Source organism: Erythrolamprus reginae, chromosome 3, assembly GCF_031021105.1.
Source record: "Erythrolamprus reginae isolate rEryReg1 chromosome 3, rEryReg1.hap1, whole genome shotgun sequence".
Classification (NCBI taxonomy): Eukaryota; Metazoa; Chordata; class Lepidosauria; order Squamata; family Dipsadidae; genus Erythrolamprus; species Erythrolamprus reginae.
In genome coordinates this window covers 182,601,398-182,624,441 of record NC_091952.1, presented here as the reverse complement: position 1 = coordinate 182,624,441, position 23,044 = coordinate 182,601,398, and the positions used below count along the sequence as shown (strand labels likewise).

General features: G+C 39.8%; 1 protein-coding gene across 5 annotated transcripts in view; it reads right to left on the bottom strand.

The window, feature by feature from the left end:
• The window catches only part of CDKAL1 (CDK5 regulatory subunit associated protein 1 like 1), a 652,416-nt gene that overhangs the window by 442,035 nt on the left and 187,337 nt on the right, over nucleotides 1–23,044 (bottom strand). For all 5 annotated transcript variants that reach the window (XR_011558700.1, XM_070747379.1, XM_070747382.1 and 2 more), the window contains one exon: nucleotides 20,681–20,784. Coding sequence is in view for 4 of the 5 variants with exons in the window: in XM_070747379.1 (XP_070603480.1) it covers nucleotides 20,681–20,784 (104 nt within the window). In the remaining variant the exon portion in view is untranslated. The remainder of the gene's footprint in view (nucleotides 1–20,680; nucleotides 20,785–23,044) is intronic.

Here is a 23,044-nt window from a genome sequence, read left to right as displayed (position 1 = left end):
CCTATTAGATAGTTGCTGGGCTTAATTTTTCCCTTGGGGGGTAGATGGTGGGTGTAGCATTACCAATACATGGCTACTTTATTTTTGGCTTTGTCCCATTGGTCAGTTTGGTTGTTGCTGTTCTCAATATTCCCAGGAGTAAAATTAAGATTTGAAGATACTAAAATGTCATCGAATTCTATCTTAAAACATCTGGAATTTGACAGTTTATGAAGAATTTGGGATATTTATTAGTCGTTTGGTTTTTTTTTACTTTGAGTGACTCCCAGAGTTTCTAGATGATTCACAGATAAAAACAATACAATGATAAAAACAAAGCACAAAAGATGGTTTAAACAACAAAGTACGGTAATTGAACTGTAGCAACAAAGGTGAGCTTGTTATTTTGGAAGACTGAATGGACATTGCAATCTTAATAGTTTGATTAAATAAACGTGCTGATTTTGACCTTTGAATTCACTTTTTACAGATAGGAAGGAGAGATCTAGCAATATGGGTAACATGTGGTCAACACTTTTCTTATTCTTATATATTTCTCTTCATATCTATTATCCTTATTTAATTTATTATGGATAGGGTCTGTTTCAATTTTTCCTTGGTCTTTTGTGTAGGAAATCAGTAAATTGTTACTGAAAAGGAGGGAAAGACAATTGTATGGCCAACTTTAAAAAACCCTGGAAGAGTTGTGGAAGGGAAATCACTCCATCTGGAAGTATCAATTTAAACAGACAGATAATAGTTACCATTCCAACTCTGTTCAATCCAGCATGAGTAATCTTTGATGTTAATTCGCCCATCTGGATACCCTCCTGATGTGGAGACCAGTTCTCAGAATTCCCAACAATATCTCTGAAGGCTACCAATTCTGGGTATTGAGAAAAAGGGCTCAGGCCAGGGACCACTGTTCATGTTACAATATCCTTCATTAATATTGTAATGAAGTTTTTAACATTTCTCTCACAAATGGATTAGAAGGGAAAATTGGCTTCCCAGAAAACTAAGTCTAAGACTTAGCAAGATTTTGTTCTACTTCATGGCTGTCTCAACCTTGACAATTTGATGGTGTGCGGACTTAAACTCTCAGAAAATCCCAGGCAGCATGTAGTAGATAAACAAATGTAGGTTTAATCCTTATTCTAAGTTGTATTCCAGAGCAGCAGCAGTAGAATTGCTCCTCTTTTTCTGTGTTTAGATGGGATTTTTTGCATATGATGCCCAGGGCATAGGTGTAACTTCAACTGTATGACTGTACAGTGGTACCTCTACTTACGAACTTAATAGGTTCTTAAGTAGAAAAGTTTGTAAGAAGAAGCAATTTTCCCCATAGGAATCAATGTAAAAGCAAATAATGTGTGCGATTGGGAAAACCACAGAGAGGGTGGAGGCCCTGTTTCCTCCCACGAGATTCCTAGAGAGGTCCCAGAGGCTTCTCCCCGCCTTTTCCGGCCTCATTTCCTCCCAGGAGATTCCTAGAAAGGCCCCACAGAAGCTTCTCCCTGCCTTTTCCAGTTACAGTTTCGGAGGCTCGGGTTTGTAAGTGGAAAATGGTTCTGGAGAAGAGGCAAAGCAATCTTGAACACCTGGTTCTTATCTAGAAAAGTTTGTAAGTAGAGGCATTTGAAGGTAGAGGTACCACTGTATTCCTCATCTGGGAAAACCCGAAGCTCAAATGCAGCTGATACAACATTAACATATTTATGGGACAGCCAACATGAATAGGATAGTTGTGTTGTTGTTCAGTTTCTAAGTTGTGCCTGGCTCTCTGCAATCCCATGGATCATAGCACGCCAGGCTTCCCTGTCCTCCAGTATCTTCCAGAGTCTGCCCAAACCCCATGCCTACTGTGTCATTGGCACTATCTAGCTATTTCAATCTCTGCTGTCCCCTTTCTCCTTTTGCCTTCAATCTTTCCGAACATCATGGTATTTTTCAATGAGTCCTCTCTTCTCATTTGATGGCCAAAGTATCGTATTTTTCAGAGTATAAGACACACCTTTTTCCCTCCCAAAAGAGGGTGAAAATTTAGGTGCATCTTTTACTCAGAATGTAGCCCCGTTCAATCTCTCAAACAAAGGTTTCAGAGGTTGAAAAGGAGATTTCATAGGCAGAAAAAAAAGCAATGTGCAGAGCTCACAACCAATGAAGCTGTTGTTAAAATTAACCTCTGGGAACAACTGATTGGGGGTGTTCCGGGAGGCCAGTCCACCCACCAATCAGCGTTTTTCATATTTTCCTCCCCAATAACTAAGATTTGTCTTATAGTCCGGGTGCGTCTTATAACCCAAAAATATGTTAATTAAGCTTCAACTTAGTATCTGTCCTTCCAAAGAACAGTTAGGGTTGATTTCCTTAGGATAATTGTAGGGAACCTTAATGAAAATATGTATTGACCAAACAGCAAAGATTAAGTCTCACTATACTCAAATTAAACTTACAAGTCTGTTTTAGTTACATAAAATACATTTTACCATTTTCTTTAAAAAATAGTAAGCTGAACAGTTCAATGGAGAAAACTCTAATTTTCATCTGCCAATTTATCTTTCTTTTTAAGCAGTGCTAGAACTGGAAGGGGAAAAAAACCAATGGTTCTCCAGTGCAAGATTTGAAACTGGCTTATTGGAAAATCTCCCTAGGAGGGCGAAATTGTGATAAGAGGATAGCTAAAACCCCCACCAGAAGCTTTTTAAAATCACTAAACACATATTGAATTGACCTGTTTAATCTCCATTCACTATCCTCTTACTGGGAATTTTCTGCATACTAGAGACAGTGTTTGGAAGACCCTGGATCTATTCTTGATTTGTTTTTGATGTAACTTTCTGTGCTTTAAGATTTCTGCTCTCCATAGAAATAAACCTAAAACCTTTTGGGGAAAAAATAAAGCTTTGTTAAATTAGTATCCCTTTCTTATTCACTGACAGGCAGATATTGACAGAGAAGGTTTGGGCAATACGCTTGGTTGGTTTTCTACTAAATGCTATTTACCAAAATGCCAACCATAGGTAACAAAGATCTGACAGCTTTCCCAAACTCAAAAGAAGTATTTTAGACTCTAAAATGACTAAGAATTATGGAATGAGAGAAATCAGTACAAATTCAGTTTTAGTAATAATGTGCAATTAAAGCTACAATACGTGTACCTTAAAAAAATGGTTTTCTAAAAGAAAAAAACCTTATTTTTTATTTCTCTATGGCAGTGTTTCCCAACCTTGACAACTTGAAGATATTTGGACTTCAACTCCCAGAATTCCCCAGCCAGCATTCGCTGGCTGGGGAATTCTGGGAGTTGAAGTCCAAATATCTTCAAGTTGCCAAGGTTGGGAAACACTGCTCTATGGCATGCGGGATACATCTGACCTATCAGAAGGTTCCTTCTGGCTTTTCAGCTCCTCCCATGTGCTGTGCTCCCTTGAACTGCCTCCACCAAACAAAGAATGCCCTGGGTAAAATGGGTGGGCCAGACAAGGAAGAAGAAACTGGTTGGAGGGCAGTGATGGGCTGCTGCCTTCACAAGGGGAGGGGGGGGGAGAGATGTAGTGGGGGCAGTAGGTTTATGCACCATTTATTAAATACTTAATAGTTTTTTAATTGTCCTTTGTTCTCTAGTACCTTAGTATGATCCTTAATTACTTTAAAAATAGGAAATAATTAAATAGAATGTTTTTATCCATAAACGCTTTAATCATTTTAAGCATTATCTAGAACTGAACTTTTATAGCAATTAAAGAAAATCGAGCTACTTGCCTAATCTGTTATCATACTGAACCTTGTGGGCTCAGTACCAAACCTTAAAATGTTACTGTGCTCCTCAACAAATAATGCTGTGTATCATTTGTCCTTTTTGTGACTATTCAAACAAGGTGACTCAATCGACTGAAAAAGAGTCCAAGCACCTATTTGAAAACTTATCTTGGTCGTTAAGTCACTCCCATCCAGTCACATGACCTTTAAGCCACCCACATGATTGTCAAGCCACTCCCATCTGGTCATATGGCTGGCAAGCCACTACCACCCGTCACATGATCATCAAGTCACACCCACACAATAAGTCACGCCCACAGTGTGGTAGTAAAGGTTTTTGTGCAGCCCTTCATTGTTGAAGGGCCACATCACTTGCCTACAGGAGGGAGGGAGGGAGGCCCAATCTTATTTTCTGATATAGAAACATAGAAACATAGAAGTCTGACGGCAGAAAAAGACCTCATGATCCATCTAGTCTGCTCTTATACTATTTTTTGTATTTTATCTTGGGATGGATATATGTTTATCCCAGGCATGTTTAAATTCAGTTACTGTGGATTTACCAACCACGTCTGCTGGAAGTTTGTTCCAAGGAACTACTACTCTTTCAGTAAAATAATATTTTCTCACGTTGCTTTTGATCATTCCCCCAACTAACTTCAGATTGTGTCCCCTTGTTCTTGTGTTCACTTTCCTATTAAAACACTTCCCCCCTGGACCTTATTTAACCCTTTGACATATTTAAATGTTTCGATCATGTGCCCCCTTTTCCTTCTGTCCTCCAGACTATACAGATTGAGTTCATTAAGTCTTTCCTGATACGTTTTATGCTTAAGACCTTCCACCTGAAACTTCAGATCGTGCAGAATGCAGCTGCGAGAGCAATTATGGGCTTCTCTAAGTATGCCCATATTACTCCAACACTCCGCAGTCTGCATTGGTTGCCGATCAGTTTCCGGTCACAATTCAAAGTGTTGGTTATGACCTATAAAGCCCTTCATGGCACCGGACCAGAATACCTTCGGGACCGCCTTCTGCCGCACGAATCCCAGCGACCGGTTCGGTCTCACAGAGTTGGCCTTCTTCGGGTTCCGTCGACTAAACAATGTCGTCTGGCGGGACCCAGGGGAAGAGCCTTCTCTGTGGCGGCTCCGACCCCCTGAGATTAGGATTGCCCCCACCCTCCTTGCCTTTCGCAAACTCCTTAAAACCCACCTCTGCCATCAGGCATGGGGGAACTGAAACATCTCCCCCTTGCCCATGTTGTTTTGGTGTTTGATTGATTATGTGCTTGTTTTTTATATATTCTGGGGTTGTTTTTATCAATTTTTAGCTTAAAATTGTAATTGGATTGGTGGGTATTGGTTTTGTCACTATGTACTGTTTTGTCATTGTTGTGAGCCGCCCCGAGTCTTTGGAGAGGGGCGGCATATAAATCCAATAAATCTAATCTAATCTAATCACCATTTTTGTAGCCCGTCTTTGGACCCGTTCAATTTTGTCAATATCTTTTTGTAGGTGAGGTCTCCAGAACTGAACACAATATTCCAAGTGTGGTCTCACCAGCGCTCCATATAGCGGGATCACAATCTCCCTCTTAATCTCCCTCATATTTTAAACTGATTTCCCGTGCCCCCAACCCTTGAATGTTTGCGAAATGTGGCCCTCAGACCGAAAGGTTTGGAAACCCCCCCTCTGGAAAAAAGGCAGTTGAGAATGCAACCTATTCTTTATTTCTTTATTAAGAACAACATATTAAAAACAACTCAGATAAATGTACCCGAGCTAGATTTTTTTAAAATCACAAACGAGAGCATTTTCTACATTCCATATAGACAGACAATAAACTAGGCAGGGAAGAAAAAAACCCAATTTGACAAAGACAAGGGCATTCTCAAGCAATATTCCTCCTTTGTTTGCCACAATGTAGCTCCATGGTGACTATCCCGTATACAGTAATTTTCCACAATATAAACAGCAATATTGCATAAAACCCAGAAGCACGCCTCACATTCTGATCTATGCTTCTGGGAAGGATTTAGTATGGTTAACTGATGAGCAATTCTTTTTTTAAAAAAAAAAATATATTTATCTTTATGATTGTTGTGGGCACTCAGCATCACACAGCATCAATTTCTCTTGCTTTTACTCATTAAATCCAGTTATGACAGCAATGCATTGTAAAGTTCTCTCAGTGTGAGACACGGGCTAATATAAATAAAGGCTTCTAAAGGAGTCACCACAGTCTTGAAAAAAAAATCAACTTTCCTCAGTAATACAATTAATGTATATCTTTGCCCCAATCTCTCCTCATAAGGAACTTATTCAATGAAGATTCTGATCTAATTCATTAGATAATCCCAAACCAAACATAAGCTAACGAGAGATTTGTATAGTATTTTATTTATTTATTTATTTATTTATTTATTTATTTATTTATTGATTGATTGATTGATTTGATTTGATTTGTATGCCGCCCCTTTCCGTAGACTCGGGGCGGCTCACAACACAATAAAAACAGTTCATGACAAATCTAATAATTTACAATTTAAAATAGTTAAAAAAACCCATTTTTAAGCAGCTATACCTACAAACATACTATACATAAATTCTATAGGCCCGGGGGACATATCTCAATTCCCCCATGCCTGACGACAAAGGTGGGTTTTGAAGAGTTTACGAAAGGCAAGGACGGTAGGGGCAGTTCTAATTTTATTTATTCAATTTTATTTATTCAAGTTTTATGCCGCCCTTCTCCTTAGACTCAGGGCGGCTTACAACATGTTAGCAATAGCACTTTTTAACAGAGCCAGCATATTGCCCCCACAATCCGGGTCCTCATTTTACCCATCTCGGAAGGATGGAAGGCTGAGTCAACCTTGAGCCGGTGATGATATTTGAACCACTGACCTACAGATCTACAGTCAGCTTCAGTGACCTACAGCATAGCACTCCACCTGCTGCGCCATCCCGGCTCATTTGGAAGAATTACTTGCCAATGCTGTTGAACAATGTTGTCAATTCAACATTTAATGATGGTTTATCCTGGAACCATGATGGCGAACCTGTAGCACATGGCACAGATGGAACGCAGAGCCGTATGGGAAGGCACATGAGACTTTTTTATGTTTCAGCTTCATTACAGCTGATTTTTGGCCTTTGGAAAGGCCGTTTCCTCTTCTGGATTCTTCACGGAAGCTGAATTTATCCCTCAACGGACAAACCAGAAGTTTGGAAAAATGCACTTCCGGTTTGCCTGTTTGGGCAATTTTTTTAATCTACCAGCAGTGTGGGGGGGGAGGTAGAGACATACCAGATGAACCCACCTATTTTTGGTGATTTTTTCCCCAGCATCTCCATGTCAGAAGCAGCCCCCCCCCCCCGCTTGTCTTAATGTCCACCTTTAAACAGAGACTTAAGGGGAAAAACACAAACACACACCCTTTTGGTACATGAACCAAAAAAGGTTCACCATCACTGTCCTAGAAGCTGGAGTTTATCATAAATAAGCATCTTGATCCAGCTGAGAATGCCTATAACCAAACATTCATGTATCTATAAAGTACCTGGGCACTTGATCGGTATGTTCAGATATTGCACTTAAAAGTCATAATACAACAGGAAATAGTGCTTTGAAAATATCCTATTATCTTAAGTTTCGGCTTCTTTTTCCAACTGTAAATCTATCATTTCCAATCTCGTTTGGGATGTTTCATCTGACTACTATGACCAGCTTAGAAACATAGAAGACTGACGGCAGAAAAAGACCTCATGATCCATCTAGTCTGCCCTTATACTATTTTCTGTATTTTATCTTAGGATGGATCTATGTTTATCCCAGGCATGTTTAAATTCAGTTACTGTGGATTTACCAACCACGTCTGCTGGAAGTTTGTTCCAAGGATCTACTACTCTTTCAGTAAAAGGCTTCTTCAACCCTTCATTAATAAAGTTATTCATTTAAGTTATTCATTTTCTTCAAATCTTGAATCTTTACAGACAAAGATGTTGAGACTCTAGGAAAGAGTGCAGAGAAGAAGCAACAAAAATGATTAGCGGACTAATCATGGAGGCTAAAAGACTGGGGGCTAAAACATACAAAAAAAGGTTGTTTGGTATGTCTAATTTGATAAAGCAAAGAACTAGGGGTGGCACCATTCATTTCATTTCATTTCATTTTATTGGATTTGTATGCCGCCCCTCTCCGTAGACTCGGGGCGGCTAACAACAGTGGTAAAAACAACATGCGACAATCCAATACTAAAGAAGCTAAAAACCCTTATTTTAAAACCAATCATACATACAAACGTACCATACATAAATTGTAGAAGCCTAGGGGGAAAGAATATCTTAATTCCCCCATGCCTGACGACAGAGGTGGGTTTTAAGAAGCTTGCGAATGTTTAGCAGTGTTCCAATATCTAAGGGGCCACCACAGAGAAGAACTTTTCTCCAAAGCATTTAAAATCAGGACAAGAAATAAGGGATGGAAACTACCGTATATTTCTCTGAGTATAAGAAGCACTTTAGTTTTGGGGGAGGAAATTAGGGAAAAAACAATCTGCCTACCAGGTATTCATTTGGCTAATCTGGTCAGCTTCAGCACATTAGTTTGCTGCTTTTGAGCCCACCTGCTTGCTTTTTATTCCCTGGTTGCAGATAAAAAACAGTTTCTAAAACACTTCACTTCTCTCTCTCTCTTCAGAGAGAAACAATGAAAAAGGCAAAGGGACGATTGCTTCCCTAGCAAAGCACAGAAGGTCACTTCACTCCTTAGCACCTCATTAGGGCTGGGAAAAAGGCAGATGATTGCTAACTAGCAAAGCAGGGAAGATCCCTTCACTTTTAGCACCTCTTTAGGGCTGAAAAAAGGCTCAGCTGATTGTCCGAAGGAGCAGCAATGCAAGAAGCAGGGAAAGAGAAGATCACTTAGCTAGCAAAGCATGGAAGATTGTGTTAGCACCTCGTTAGGGCTAAAAAAAAGCTTAGTAAAAGCTACATTCAGAGTATAAGATGCACCCAAATTTTCAGCCTCTTTTCTTTGGGGGAGGGGGAGGTATGTCTTATACTCCAAAAAATACAGTAATCAAGGACAAAACCAACCTAGAACTAAGAAGAAATTTCCCGACAGTTAAAACAATTAATCAGTGGAGCAGCATAATTTCAGAAGTTGTGAATGTTCACAACTTCTGAAAGCAAGCTGCTCCACTGATTAATTGTTTTAACTGTGGGGAAATTTCTTCTTACTGCATCTTATACTCCGAATGTAGCTTTTACTAAAGCACCTAAAGAGGTGCTGAAAGTGAAGGAATCTTCCGTGCTTTGCTACTTAGCAAACATCCGCCTTTTTTTAGCCCTAATGAGATACTAAGGAGTGAAGCGATCTTCTGTGCTTTGCTAGCGAAGCGATCGTCCCTTTATTTATTGTTTATTTATTTATTTATTTATTTATTCATTCATTCATTCATTCATTTATTCATTCATTCATTCAATTTTTATGCCGCCCTTCTCCTTAGACTCAGAGCGGCTTACAACATGTTAGCAATAGCACTTTTTTAACAGAGCCAGCCTATTGCCCCCCACAATCCGGGTCCTCACTTTACCCACCTCGGAAGGATGGAAGACTGAGTCAACCTTGAGTCGGTGATGAGATTAGAACCGCTGACCTTCAGATCTACAAGTCAGCTTCAGTGGCCTGCGGTACAGCACTCTACCTGCTGCGCCACCGCGGCTCTTTGCCTGCCTTTCTCATTGTTTCTCTCTAAGAAGAGAGAGAGAGAGAAGTGTTTACAAACTGTTTTTTATCCTCAACCAGGGAGTAAAAAGCAAGCAGGTGAGCTCAAAAGCAGCAAACTAATGTGCTGAAGATGACCAGACTAAAGATTAGGTTTTTAATTAGAGACTGGACAACCATTTTTCTGAGATGGTACAGGGTTTACTGCTTGAGCAAGGGATTGGACTAGAAGGCCCCCCCCCAAGTTCCTTCCAACTCTGTTAATTCTTTGGGGTCAAGCTGGAAGATACATATTACAAAAAGACTGCTTGCAAAGAGTCTATGGTGGGTGACTGGGTCTTGCTTGCCATGTCATCTAACATTCCTCTTCGCTTGTGGACTTCCAATAAAGGTTGTCACTGGCTATCTATGCATTTACCCCTCCTGGATTCTTTGGGGAGGGGGACAAATATGATCTTGGAAACACCGCAAATGACTGACTTAACTTTGAAATGGAGTGAGAAAAACTGAGGAAGTATAACTGAAAATTATTTGTTCCTAATTAGACTAATCCAGTGTTTCTCAAGGAGCGATGCCAGGAGGGGCGCGTGTGACCCCAGAGAACAAGTGTGGTCCCTGTCAATCAATTCCCTTGGACCAGAGGTCTTCAAACTTGGCAACTTTAAGACTTGTGGACTTCAACTCCCAGAATTCTCCAGCCAGCTATGTTTGGGGACCCCTGCCTTGGACGAAGAGTGTTTTCCCAGTTTCACCTGGCTCTGAACCCGGAAGAGGAGGCGGCCAAGTGGGGTGGGGCAACTGTTCTCCGCGGGTGCTGCAGTAGCCATGAACGGTGTGGCGAACCTGCTGCTGCAAAAGAAGGAGGATCCCCTGCAGCTGGGAAAAAGCTTCAAATGGCACCCTGAAGTCTCCTTCCATACCATTCACCGTGAGTGCCCAGCAGAGGCGGTGCTTATGGGCCAGGCCGGCGACCCCAAAGCATCAGCTTGATTAGGCTGCCCTGGCCCCGCGTCAAAGGAGAGTCCTAACCATAGTTCCCTCTAAGCTGAGCAGTGAGCAATTGCTCACTTAAAAATCATCATCAACGCAGAGTTTTCCAAACCTGCCCAGAAGCCGAGAGGGAAAGAGTGAGAGGGAAGGAGAGAGAGAGGAAGAGAGGAAGAGAGAGAAACAGATAGAAAAAAGAGAGGAAGGAAAAGAGAAAGAAAAAGAATGGGAGTAAGGAAGAGAGAAAGAAAATCAAAATCTAGTTTGAAACTAGCTCAACTATTTAAGTGGCATTTTGATATTGATAGAGTTGCCCTATTATGAGCTCACTGTTACAGACACACAGTACAGTATTTTATTTTGAAATTCATTGAGGCAAAACAGGGTGGGTTTTTTATTTATTTGTTTGTTTGTTTGTTTGTTTGTTTATTTATTTATTATTTCTGTGCCGCCCAGTCCCGAAGGGACTGCCGCTCAGACACTATACTTTTCCGCCCACCCCAAAAAAAAATTAGAGGGAACACTGGTCCTAACCATGGTATCCTATGCCTTCCTACCCAAAAACAGTCTCCATTGAGTTCAGTGTAACTTACTATCAGGTAAGTGGGTACATCAGCCTTCCCCAGCCAATAGTTTGCTTGCAGCTTATAATAAGTAATAAATATTAACACTAAAATTCCATTGGGGCTCAGATCAGGGAGTTGGGGTGGTGGGAAATGTTTACTTCTTCCTGGGGGGGGGGCATAACAGAAAATAATTGAGAAGCACTGAACTAATCCAAAACAGCAAACTTTAATAAGGGGAATAAAAACTTGCAAGAAGAGGTTAACAACCCTATTTAAAGATACAGTGGTACCTCTACTTAAGAACTTTTCTAGATAAGAACCAGACGATCAAGATTTTTTTTTGCCTCTACTTAAGAACCATTTTCTACTTAAGAACCTGAGCCCAGAAAAATTTCCGAGGAAATTTGAGAGTGGCACAAAGGTCTGGTCAGTTTCCTCCCATTCCCCCTTTAATCCCGGCCATCACAGGCTTTTCTGGGCTGCCAGAGGAGCCTTTCGGTGGCACTTAAGGAGGCTTTGGCAGTCCAGAGCGAACAGAGCATTTTCCATTCTCTGGGTGCTTGGAGAGGGAATAAACCATTTCACTGCAGTGACTCCCTCGCGCTGCCTCCCATACATCCAGGGCAAGGTTGCTTCCCGGAGCGTCTGGGCGCGGAAAGGCAAAAGGGGGTGCTGACCTCACCTTCTTCCTCCGCAGCAACTATCCTCCTCCTCCTCCTCTTTCTCCTCCTCCTCCCACCCAAATTCCGAGTTTTTATTTCTTTCCTAATGGGTTTGCACGCATTATTTTCTTTTACATTGATTCCTATGGGAAAAATTGCTTCTACTTAAGAACGTTTCTACTTAAGAACCTGGTCATGGAACAAATTAAGTTCTTAAGTAGAGGCACCACTGTACCAGGATAAAAAACCAAACCAGAAAAGAGGGAGGGGGGGAGAAACCCTGTCTATTTTCTCCCAAATTTTAGGTTATCTGGGATATACTGTATGTTCGAGGCAATAACATAAAAAAAATGGGGTAAAATGCAATGTGCAAAAACTGAACAAAGGAGCTGGTTTTTCAGAGAATTTGGTATGCACTAAACATTGGATGGAACTCCCTAAACTTTGAGAGTGCTAATAACTGAAGGCTTGTTTTTCTGCCATGAATGCTGCTTTAATCTTCAGCTCTCCGACTGGCTGATTCAATTCCAACATGTGTGTACCCAGGAATGCCTGGGCGCAGGGGGAGACAGGCTTAGAGTAAGACATTAGCATACATCCTTCTGGCTTATCTGCAAATGAACAGGGACTGCACATGGTATGGTTACCATGGAAAGCTCATCCCGTCCCTTTGTGTTTGTCCTTTACATATCAAGCCTCCATAATTCATGACCAATCCTAAATATGTTGGATTCTTTCAGAATCAAAAGTATTAGGCGCATATTTAAAAACTGCAGTGAAGCTAGATTTTTTTTGGTAACTAAGGTAAGAGGATTCGAAAGAAGAGAGAGCTTACATCTAGTAAGCTTTCCTCTCAACCAGAGGATTATTTAAAGCGTTGAACAAAGATTAAATCTTAAAATATTATTATTTAGAATCATATTAACATTTCAAAACCCATAATAGGGCAATGCCTGAATTATGTTAATTTGCATTAAAAAGAACCTTCCCTTCCATGATTTTTTTTCCCAGCCACTTTGTTTTGGATTTTTTATTCTTATTCTTATTTATTGGATTTATATGCCGCCCCTCTCCGAAGACTCGGGGCAGCTAACAGCAATCATAAAACTGTTTACAATAATAATCCAATACTAAAAACGAACTAAAAACCCCTTAATATAAAAACCAAACATACATACAAACATACCATGCATAAAATTGTAAAGGCCTAGGGAGAAAAGGAATCTTATTTCCCTCATGCCTGGCGGCAGAGGTGGGTTTTAAGTAGCTTACGAAAGGCAAGGAGGGTGGGGGCAATTCTAATCTCCGGGGGGAGTTGGTTCCAGAGGGCCGGGGCCGCCACAGAGAAGGCTCTTCCCCTGGGTCCCGCCAAGCGGCATTGCTTAGTTGACGGGACCCGGAGAAGACCCACTCTGTGGGACCTAACTGGTCGCTGGGATTCGTGCCGCAGAAGGCGGTCCCTGAGGTAATCTGGTCCGGTGCCATGAAGGGCTTTATAGGTCATAACCAACATTTTGAATTGTGACCGGAAACTGATCGGCAACCAATTCTTATTTCTCCTCATGTAGTAGGGAAATACCTTTGAAATTAGAGTTAGATCCATCTGAGGTAGTCTTCTGGTCCAGAGGCTGTGGCATATAAGGGAAAACTTACATGGAAACAATGGTTTAAACATGTGGGAATACAGTGTTCCCTCGATTTTTCGCGGGGATGCGTTCCAAGACTGCCCGCGAAAGTCGTATTTCCGCAAAGTAAAGATGCGGAAGTAAATACACTATTTTTGGCTATGAACAGTATCACAAGCCTTCCCTTAAAACCCCTAAACTGCAATTTCTCATTCCCTTAGCAACCATTTAGATTATTACTCACCATGTTTATTTATTAAAGTTTATTAAAAAAATATTTATTAAAGGTGGATGAAAGTTTGGTGATGACGTATGACGTCATTGGGCCGGAAAAAACATGGTAAAGGGAAAAAAACAGCAAAGTATTTTTTAATTAATATTTTTGAAAAACCGTGGTATAGCCGTTTCGCGAAGTTCGAACCCACGAAAATCGAGGGACCACTATATACAGAGGCTATTTTCCCTAGCATTAATAGCTTGTGTACTAGCAAAAAGCAAACATACCTTATTTAAAAAACAAACAAACATGGAATCTATCATTTTTTAAAAGAAAAATAAGGTATGGAGTGTTACATTTTTGTATTGTTACATACAGTAGCCTTTATAGCTACTGAATTAATAATAATTTAAAGACTGTATATATATATATATGTTTACTTCTCTTGACGAGCCTTTAGGAAGAATCACATGAGATAATGAAAAAAAACACCTAATTATTCTTGCTCTCCTGAATAGCTTTTAAAATGGCAGACTGGTATCAAAATATTTATGTTGGCATTATATTGTTTCGACATTAGCAGAGTCAGCAACTGAGACTGGAACATTCTCAACATAAGAAGAAACAAAGCAAATACAAGGCTAAACTTCTCAAGAGAAGAACTTCCCCTTTAGTTTGTATCTTTCTTCTTTGGGGTTCAAAACGATGACAAGAAAAATTGTTGAGAAAGGAAGAAAATCTTGTTTATTGCCAAACTTGACTATGTATGAGAATTAAAAAAAACACCCTTGGGCTATGTATGAGAATGGTTGAATTATTGGCAACTCCAAATCCCAACTAACAAATGCGCTGTCCTGCACATTGGCAACAAAAATCAGAACACCAAATACAAGCTGGACGGATACGACCTCGTAGATGACCCTCAGTCTGTCAAGGACCTAGCAGTACTCATCTCAAACGATCTAAGCCAGAGCTCACTATAACAGTGATCCCAGTGTAACAATGCCAAAAAAAGGCATTAAGAGTTGTAAACCTAATTTTGCAAAGCTTCTTCTCCGGTAACGTTGTGCTGCAAACAAGGGCATACAAAACCTTTGCCAGATCAATTCTTGAATACAGTTCGTCTGCCTGGAATCCACACTATACAGCGGACATTAACACAATTGAGCGGGTTCAGAGGTATTTCACAAGAAGAGTACTCTACTCCTCTGCTCACAATAGAATACCTTATGCCACCAGGCTTGAAATTTTGGGCTTGGACAACATAGAACTACACCGCCTACAATCTGACCTATGTATAGTACATAACTGCTACAACGTTCCACCTGTCAATGACTACTTCAGCTTCAATCTCAATAATACAATAGATACAAACTCAATTGCAGAAAATATGACTTCAGCAACAAAGTGGTCAATGCCTGGAATTGACTACCTGATTATGTTGTTACATCCTCAAACCCCCATAGCTTTAACTTTAAACTGTCTACCATGGACCTCCTCCCATTTCTAAGAGGTCTGTAGGGGGCATGCATAAGTGCATCAGTGTGCCTACCATCCCTGTCCTACTGTCCCCATTTATTCGTACTCATTTCCTGTATTCATGTCCATGTTTATACTTATACCTGTTATCATGTTCATGTTTGACAAACTAAATAAAATTAAATTAAAATAAACTAACTGAAGCCATGTGTTAAAATTAAGTGCATTGCCAAGCACTGTATGATTGTTGATATCTACAAGACTGTTGTCTCAGCCTTATTATTTCGTGGACTTGTGTTAGCTGTTAATGAAGTTGTATTGATAGCCGGTGTTCAGAAAAACTGCTTTGAACTGTATTTGTTGTGTTTGATGACTATTAAGAAAGCTCATTAGTAGTCCTTAATTAGTAAAGTATGATTTGTACAGACTTTGTGTGTTCTGCATTCTTTGTGGCCCATAGCTGGGGCAGAACAGCTATGGTTTTCCCAGTTGCAATGTATAGCTGTGAAAGACCATAAGAAAGGCTGAGTGCCAAAGAATGAGGCCGTTGAACTATGGTGCTGGAGAAGACTCCTGCGAGTCCCTTGGAATGCAAGGCGATCAAACTGGTTAGTCCTAGAGGAGATCAATCCTGACTGTTCTTTAGAAGCCCAGATCCTGAAGATGGAACTCGGATACTTTGCCCACAAAATGAGAAGGAAGGACTCACTGGAGAAGAGCCTAATGCTGGGAACGATTGAGGGCAAAAGAAGGGGGTGGGGGATGACAGAGAATGAAGTAGCTGGATGGAGTCACTAAAGCAGTAGGCGTGAGCTTAAAGGGACTCCAGAGAACAGGTAGAGAACAGGAAGGCCTGGAGGAACATTGTCCATGGGGTCGTGATGGGTCGGATACGACTATTCATTCATTCATTCATTCATTCATTCATTCATTCATTCATTCATTCATTCATTTATTGGATTTGTATGCCGCCCCTCTCCGTAGACTCGGGGCGGCTAACAACAATGATAAAAACAGCATGTAACAATCTTTGCAACTAACAAAAACCAAATTTATATAAATGGTTTTCTTTTGAGCCATGCTGGAGAAAGTCAAACACAAATTCTCCATGAGCTGCAGGCTTAGGAAAAAAAACAGTTGTTAGGTGGACTCTTGAACCTTTAAAAACAAACACCTAAACCCTTAAGTTAGAAACACATACAGGAGAATTTACTGCACAAACACTGCTTTCACAAGCAAGTAATGTCTATTATTGTTAGTCTTATGTTATGTCATATATTATGTTACATTGTTAACAAATTAATGGTATTGCAAACACCATTCCAATTGCAAACATTGCATCTCAGAAATCCGATCCTAGTAGGCCATAGATCCTGCACAGAATCCCTAGGACAGAAGGCTAATTTCAACATTTCTTTTCTCTATGGCAGGCCACAGAGAGTTTTAGGGGGAGGCAAATGCTACCGGTTCAGCCTGATACTGGCCTACCGGTAGTGGCGGGCCACCCGTGATTTGGAGAACCAGTAATGGCGGCAACAGAAGGTTCCACCCCCCCACCCCCCGGACATTGCCATTTTCTTTTTTTAACCCTCTGTGCATGCGTAAAGTCTTCAGTACATGCACAGAAGGTGAAAAAGTGTACATGGCGGTGGTGTGCGGGTGGAACGAGCGCTTCCTAACCGGTAGGGAAGGTAAGTAGATTTCACAGCCACTTGTCCGCCATGACCAAATAGGAATCTACTGAGCAGAATTTAATTCGGAAGATGGAATTCCAAGGAGAATGAAATCTGAATTGTAGCTACCTACTTGCAAGATCAGGAGGAGTCTGGTTACACCTTTTCCAACAAGTATTATTAAAAGGATAAACTTTCGTGAACTACAGCTAATCAGATAGTTGAAGCAACTAAATTGATGCAAAGTTTTATTCTACCATTCTTACAGACTATACATAAAATATTCTTTTGTCCCTACATAAAATCCATGGCTTGCTGCTTTATAATGTCTGCTCAGTTCTACTAAATATGATATATCCAAATATATCTTCTTATATATCTTCTTATTTCAAGAACTGTTTCTTTTGGTTAGGGTTTTTGCCTCCCCCAGCCCCCTTTGAGGTTTCTGTTCAATGTTTCTGTTTTCTTATTTTGCACCGAAATGTAGAATACAAATGTCAGATATATGTTTTAGGTAGAATTCATTTGTTAGGAACAACAGTAGCCTCTTATTCAACTGCTACAAACCTATCTGCATGTGCCAATCAGATCTTCTGTGTTTAATAAATGGAGAACAATATTTATTTATTAAGCAAAGACACTAAAAGGGTTTTAGCAAACACTACAGTAAAAAAAAATGGATTGGGGGGATTTAATCAAAAGCAAATACTTGCACAGCAAAGAACAAACAATCTCTGTTGACCTTCCTTCCATTATGCCTACCAACATGTCACTTAAAGTCTTAGGGGACTTCAACAAAAGACAGTGAAACAATGTCATGGTACACAAAACTGTTTAATGTTGAGCCAGTTTAAAAAATGAGCCCAAGCCAAAAAAGGATTGCTATATGTGTAAAAACAAAACCTCAAGCAAGTTTTAAACAATACTAGAGAATAAAAAAAGCAATATATATCAAAGCAAGAGGATAAAGCATTAAATATAACAAATGTTTTCAGGAAATTCATAATGTAACATTTCAATAGGAATTAAAGCCAAAATCTTGTCTGTATTTCTCCAGAACTGATATTCTGTGAATGCAACCTAGCTTGAAATTAAACATTCCTCAATCATCATCTGTTGCAACAATTTTACCAGCTGAAGAAATCCCTTTCTGAGTTTCAACCTTGGGCATATGATCTACAGTATCTCAGGGTTAGGTTCTGCTTTCTCCCGCTGCTGGTTTGCTCAGGGGCACGCAATATGTATGTGCATGCAATAATTTAAAAGGTTTCTGCGCATGCGCAGAAGCAAAAAGCAAGATGGCGTCACCGTAAGCGTTGCCTAGAGAACTGGCTCACGAGTGTGGCAGGCCTGGATCACTGCCACTTCCAACCACCAAGGCTGCCAAGTTATTATCAGTTCCATAGAAGTGTTCCAAACCGGGAGAAACCCACCTCTGATTTGTCTGGATCACAATTAAAACAGATCTTGTTTGGTAGGTTTTCCTGCCTTTTATGTTCTGCCGGGCTCTCTGGTAGGAGCCTCCCGAAAATTCAAGGGTACAAATTGCAGGCACACACACGTTTGAAAATTCAAAACAATGTTCTTTATCACAAAATTCAAAATAAAATAAGCACTCTTTTTGTATTGCAAAGAGCACTCGTCCCAAAACAACTGGATAGTCTGTACAATTTCCCTTAAGCAGTCATTAAGTACTTAGCTAGCAGCTGTGAAGAAACTTCACACCCCTTCTTCTTCCAACGAAGTGAGACACACACACACACACACACACACGTTGCTCTGCTTTGTTTCAAAGGCATGAAAAATCAACAAAGTCCAGAAAACAGCAACACACAATTCCTGAAGAACTGCGATCAGATATTCTTTCACAACAGCCAAACCCACACACTGCTATTTATAGCAGCAGTCCTAATTACTGGAGCCCCACCCAACCACAGGTGGCCTTATTTTCTCTTGTAATAATCCTTTAGTTGTTGTGTCCTATGCATCACTCTACGCATACGTGGATGTGTCATTAATTCTTGTTCAGAATCCAAAGATGATACAGATGATTGATCTCCTCCTGGGCTGTCTGCCAAACTTCCCTCTTCCCTGTAACTTATGCTGACTTGTTCAGAGGAGGCTTCATCGGCAGATTCCATTGGGAGCAGAACAGGCCTGCGGCATGTGGATGATTCCCCCACATCTACCTGCACATTCCGTGGGGCAGGAGCTGGGCCAGAGCTTACCACAACACCACCTAGACCAGAAACCAATCACCAAACACTTTCTTTTCTATGGGCAGGTTTAAGGATATCTATTTCCAGCTGGTACTCTGAGGATATATATATACTCTACACATAACCAGCATTGGCATTCCAACTTCTGACAACAGAGATTATCATGATTGAGTCAAAAAGAGCTCTTGAATGAAAAAAACATTCATTGATACATTGAATATAAGCACTCCTCAACTTACAACCACAATCAGGGCTGGAATTTCAATTGCTAAGTGATGTGTTCACACCACTGGATTTGATTTCAAAACCATTTTATCATGGTCATTAAGTAAATCACCACAGTGGTTTAGAGCAGTGTTTCCCAACCTTGGCAACTTGAAGATATCTGGACTTCAACTCCCAGAATTCCCCGCTGGCTGGGGAATTCTGGGAGTTGAAGTCCAAATATCTTCAAGTTGCCAAGGTTGAGAAACACTGGTTTAGAGCATTGTATGGTCATTTAAATTATGGTAATCCAACTTCCTCAATTGAGGTTCCTTATCAGAAACTACCTGGGAAGATGAGAATTGCAATCAGGTGACACTATAATCAGGTGATGTAAATGCGATTCAGTCCTCATTGCCCAAATTGCGATCATGTGACCATACAGGTGGTGCAATAATTAAAACTTTGAGAACAGGTCATAACTCAATTTTTTCAGGCTGTCGTAACTTTGAACCATTGTTAAACAAACAGTAGTTAAAAATAAATAACACTAGACAACCCTGTGACCTGTTAAGTCATCCTCTGAGAGAAAGTAGCATAATCCAATGTGACCAGAATAAACAATAAATTTTAGGCTGACCATAAAATCCCACCTCGATTGTGGATGATCCAAGAATCATCTGAGAAGAGATGATTTTATACATTATACAGTAGTACCTCTAGATACGAGTTTAATTCGTTCCAGAATGTCGATCAACTCATATCTGGAACAAATGGCTTTAGACTTTGTTTTTTCCCTCCGAGATAACCAGAAGCAAGGATTCTTGCGCCACCTAGTGGACGCTCGGCTCGAATTTGAGCTCGGGTCTGGAACAGAAATTTATCTCCCCTCATGGCTCGTAACTTGGAATACTCGCATGTGGAGCAGCTCGTATCTAGAGGTACTACTGTATAGAAAAATACTTGTCATGGCAAATGAAGTTTGATAATAAGTTAATACTTAGTTATCTAAAAATCATGGGAGGACAAAAAAAGAAGTAGAAGTGACTTCCGACTTCCTGCCGGCTTTCCCATCGATCTTGCTTGGCAAGGAGCATTAGAAATTGCAATCACATGACCATAGAAACACTGAAATAGCTTTGTGAATAAAAGTAATCTGAACACCATGGAAATTTAATTGCACAAAAGTAATGGGTCTCAGATTTTTTACACATCCTTAAATTAGCACATTTTAGATCCTTGATTCAAAAACTGTTGCAGTATAAAGCACGATGTAGCCTAATTTGAACAGAGAAATAGGTAAATACTGTACAATAAAAGAGTTTTAGTAGTATATGAATACATATAATTTTCCAGATTTGAAAAAAAAAATACATATTAAAAAAAAGAATTCATTACTTAAACCTACATATAGTTAGGCTTTTTAAAGTAAATTCTGGTGCATTTAGTACACTACAATACCTATATATTCTGCGATAGATTAAGTTACAGTCTGTCACATTAGTAGACGTTTTGAAAAGTAAAACAACTGGCATGTTTAGAATACAAAATTAAACAAACAAATAAAACCTACCTTCAAAGGACTGTTTGCCTCTGTTTACCAGTTCTTCAACAGAATAACTTGCTAATTCCCCTCGGGCATGCTTAGTTTTGCAATAAGTACATGCATTCAGACACCTGGAGAAAAAGCATGTATATATTTCATGAATACATTCACACAAATTCAGATTATGTAACCTGTTGCTCTGCTCCTCAAAATGCATTAAAGGCAGCTATTGTAATTATACACAACAGCACATTACTGACAAATTGATCCTTTCACTATCAAGTTTAATTAAGGCATATATTGCCTCTCAAAAATGATTTTCTTAATAATTGTGTAAACTTTTGTCATCTTTGTGCTACTCAATCATTTGCTTGCATGGTGGATAACTGCACCAGAGCTGCAAAAATCAGATCAATCACTGAATAGCAGTAGAAGTTAACACTTTTTTGATCTTTGTAGATCTAGTGGCCATCTAGATTTTTGCCTCCCAGATCAGATGATCCCAGACTTGGAGTAAAAATATAATAATAATACTAAAGTTAAGATAAATATTTTCTATTTCTTTTAAACAGTTTATTACAATGGATATTAATTCATAATTAGTCAATGTATGATCAACTGCCTAAGGATCTTAAGTGTATGAGGCAGAACAAGGGAGGAACAGCTACTAAAAATACAGTTTTGACCTTCTGTGTAGACAAAAATAAAGTATTTTCAATTTAAGTCAACTTTCAATGCCGAACTTAATTCTTACCAATGAATACCAGTCCTAAAGCTTTAAAAAAATGTGCTTAGAAATTTCAAATGTCAAAATGTTTGTGTGTTATGTGCTTTAATAAAATCAGAAAATAGTGAAGATGAATCACTGAAGTCTAAAATTATTCCTTGCTGCTTAAAGATGAGTTGTTTTTGAGCATTTTGTTTCCAGCCCAGTTTCATTATCATTATTAATGATCAACGTTGACTGGCATAATGGGGATATGATCATGCAAAACAGAAACATTTATTTTCCTAGTTCTGATTCATGTTTTACCTGGTCTACTTTGTTCTCTACCTTAAAAGCATTATGGATATAGGATTGCTACAACTTGGGGTGGGTAATTATAGCAACTTTACTACAGCAACTTCACCCATGCTGGCTCAGGAATTCTGGGAGCTGAAGTCCACAGTCATAACGTTGGCATAGTTGTCCATCGCTAGGCTCAACTTTCTTGTCTCAATCAGCTGCTGACATAGCAGTTGGCTATTGCCAAAACCGTGACTAAAATGCTCTCAATTCTCCCTCCTTGTATTTGTTATGTTAAAAAATGTAGGGGAAAGCCCTCCTGGCTCCTTTTTTTTAGAAGCCAAGATACAAGTGGGCTTTTCTGCTGGAGGTCACAGTGATAACCCTAACCCTAATCCTAGACTTTCAATCCTGGGCCTAGAAAGTTTAGAACTAAGACGCCTTAAACAATTTAATTTAATTTAATTTATTAGATTTGTATGCCGCCCCTCTCCGAAGACTCAAGATCTAAGTATTGCCCACAAGATCATATGCTGCAACGTCCTGCCTGTCAGTGACTATTTCAGCTTCAACCACAACAACACAAGAGCACACAACAGATTTAAACTTAATATTAACCGCTCCAAACTTGACTGTAAAAAATATGACTTCAGTAACCGAGTTGTCAAAGCATGGAACTCATTACCGGACTCCATAGTGTCATCCCCAAATCCCCAACACTTTACCCTTAGATTATCTATGGTTGACCTATCCAGATTCCTAAGAGGTCAGTAAGGGGCGAGAGTACAAGTGCACTAGAATGCCTTCCATCCCCTGTCCTATTGCTCTCCTATATCTCCTATACCTTTCTTCTACTCCTATATCTCTTCTTCTATTCTTTCATTGATATGTTCTATTACTATACCTTCTTTTCTATTCTTTCTTACATAAATTTTACTATGAGTATATCCTCTATAACCTTCATGTATTTTACTATGTGTATATAGATATATACCCACTAAAACCCTCATTGTGTATTGGACAAAATAAATAAATAAAATAAATAAATAAATAAATAACAGTAGTGATATATAATATCTCTTCTAAATCATTAGTGGCAAATGTATCCTAAAAGGAAATAACAGAACAACAGAATTGGAAGAGACCTTGGAGGTCTTCTAATCCAATCCCTTGCTCAAGCAGAAAACCCTATAACAATGATGGTGAATCTTTGTTTGTTTGGGTGCCAAAAGGGCGTGATTGTGCATGACAGCATGCGTGTGCCTGCCTATACCCATAATGCAATGTCCCCCTTTCAGGCATGCCCACACAACCCCCCCCCCTGCGCCGACCCCCCTGCCGGACTTCCGGTAGGACTATTGTTCTGTCGAGCTCTCTGGTAGAAT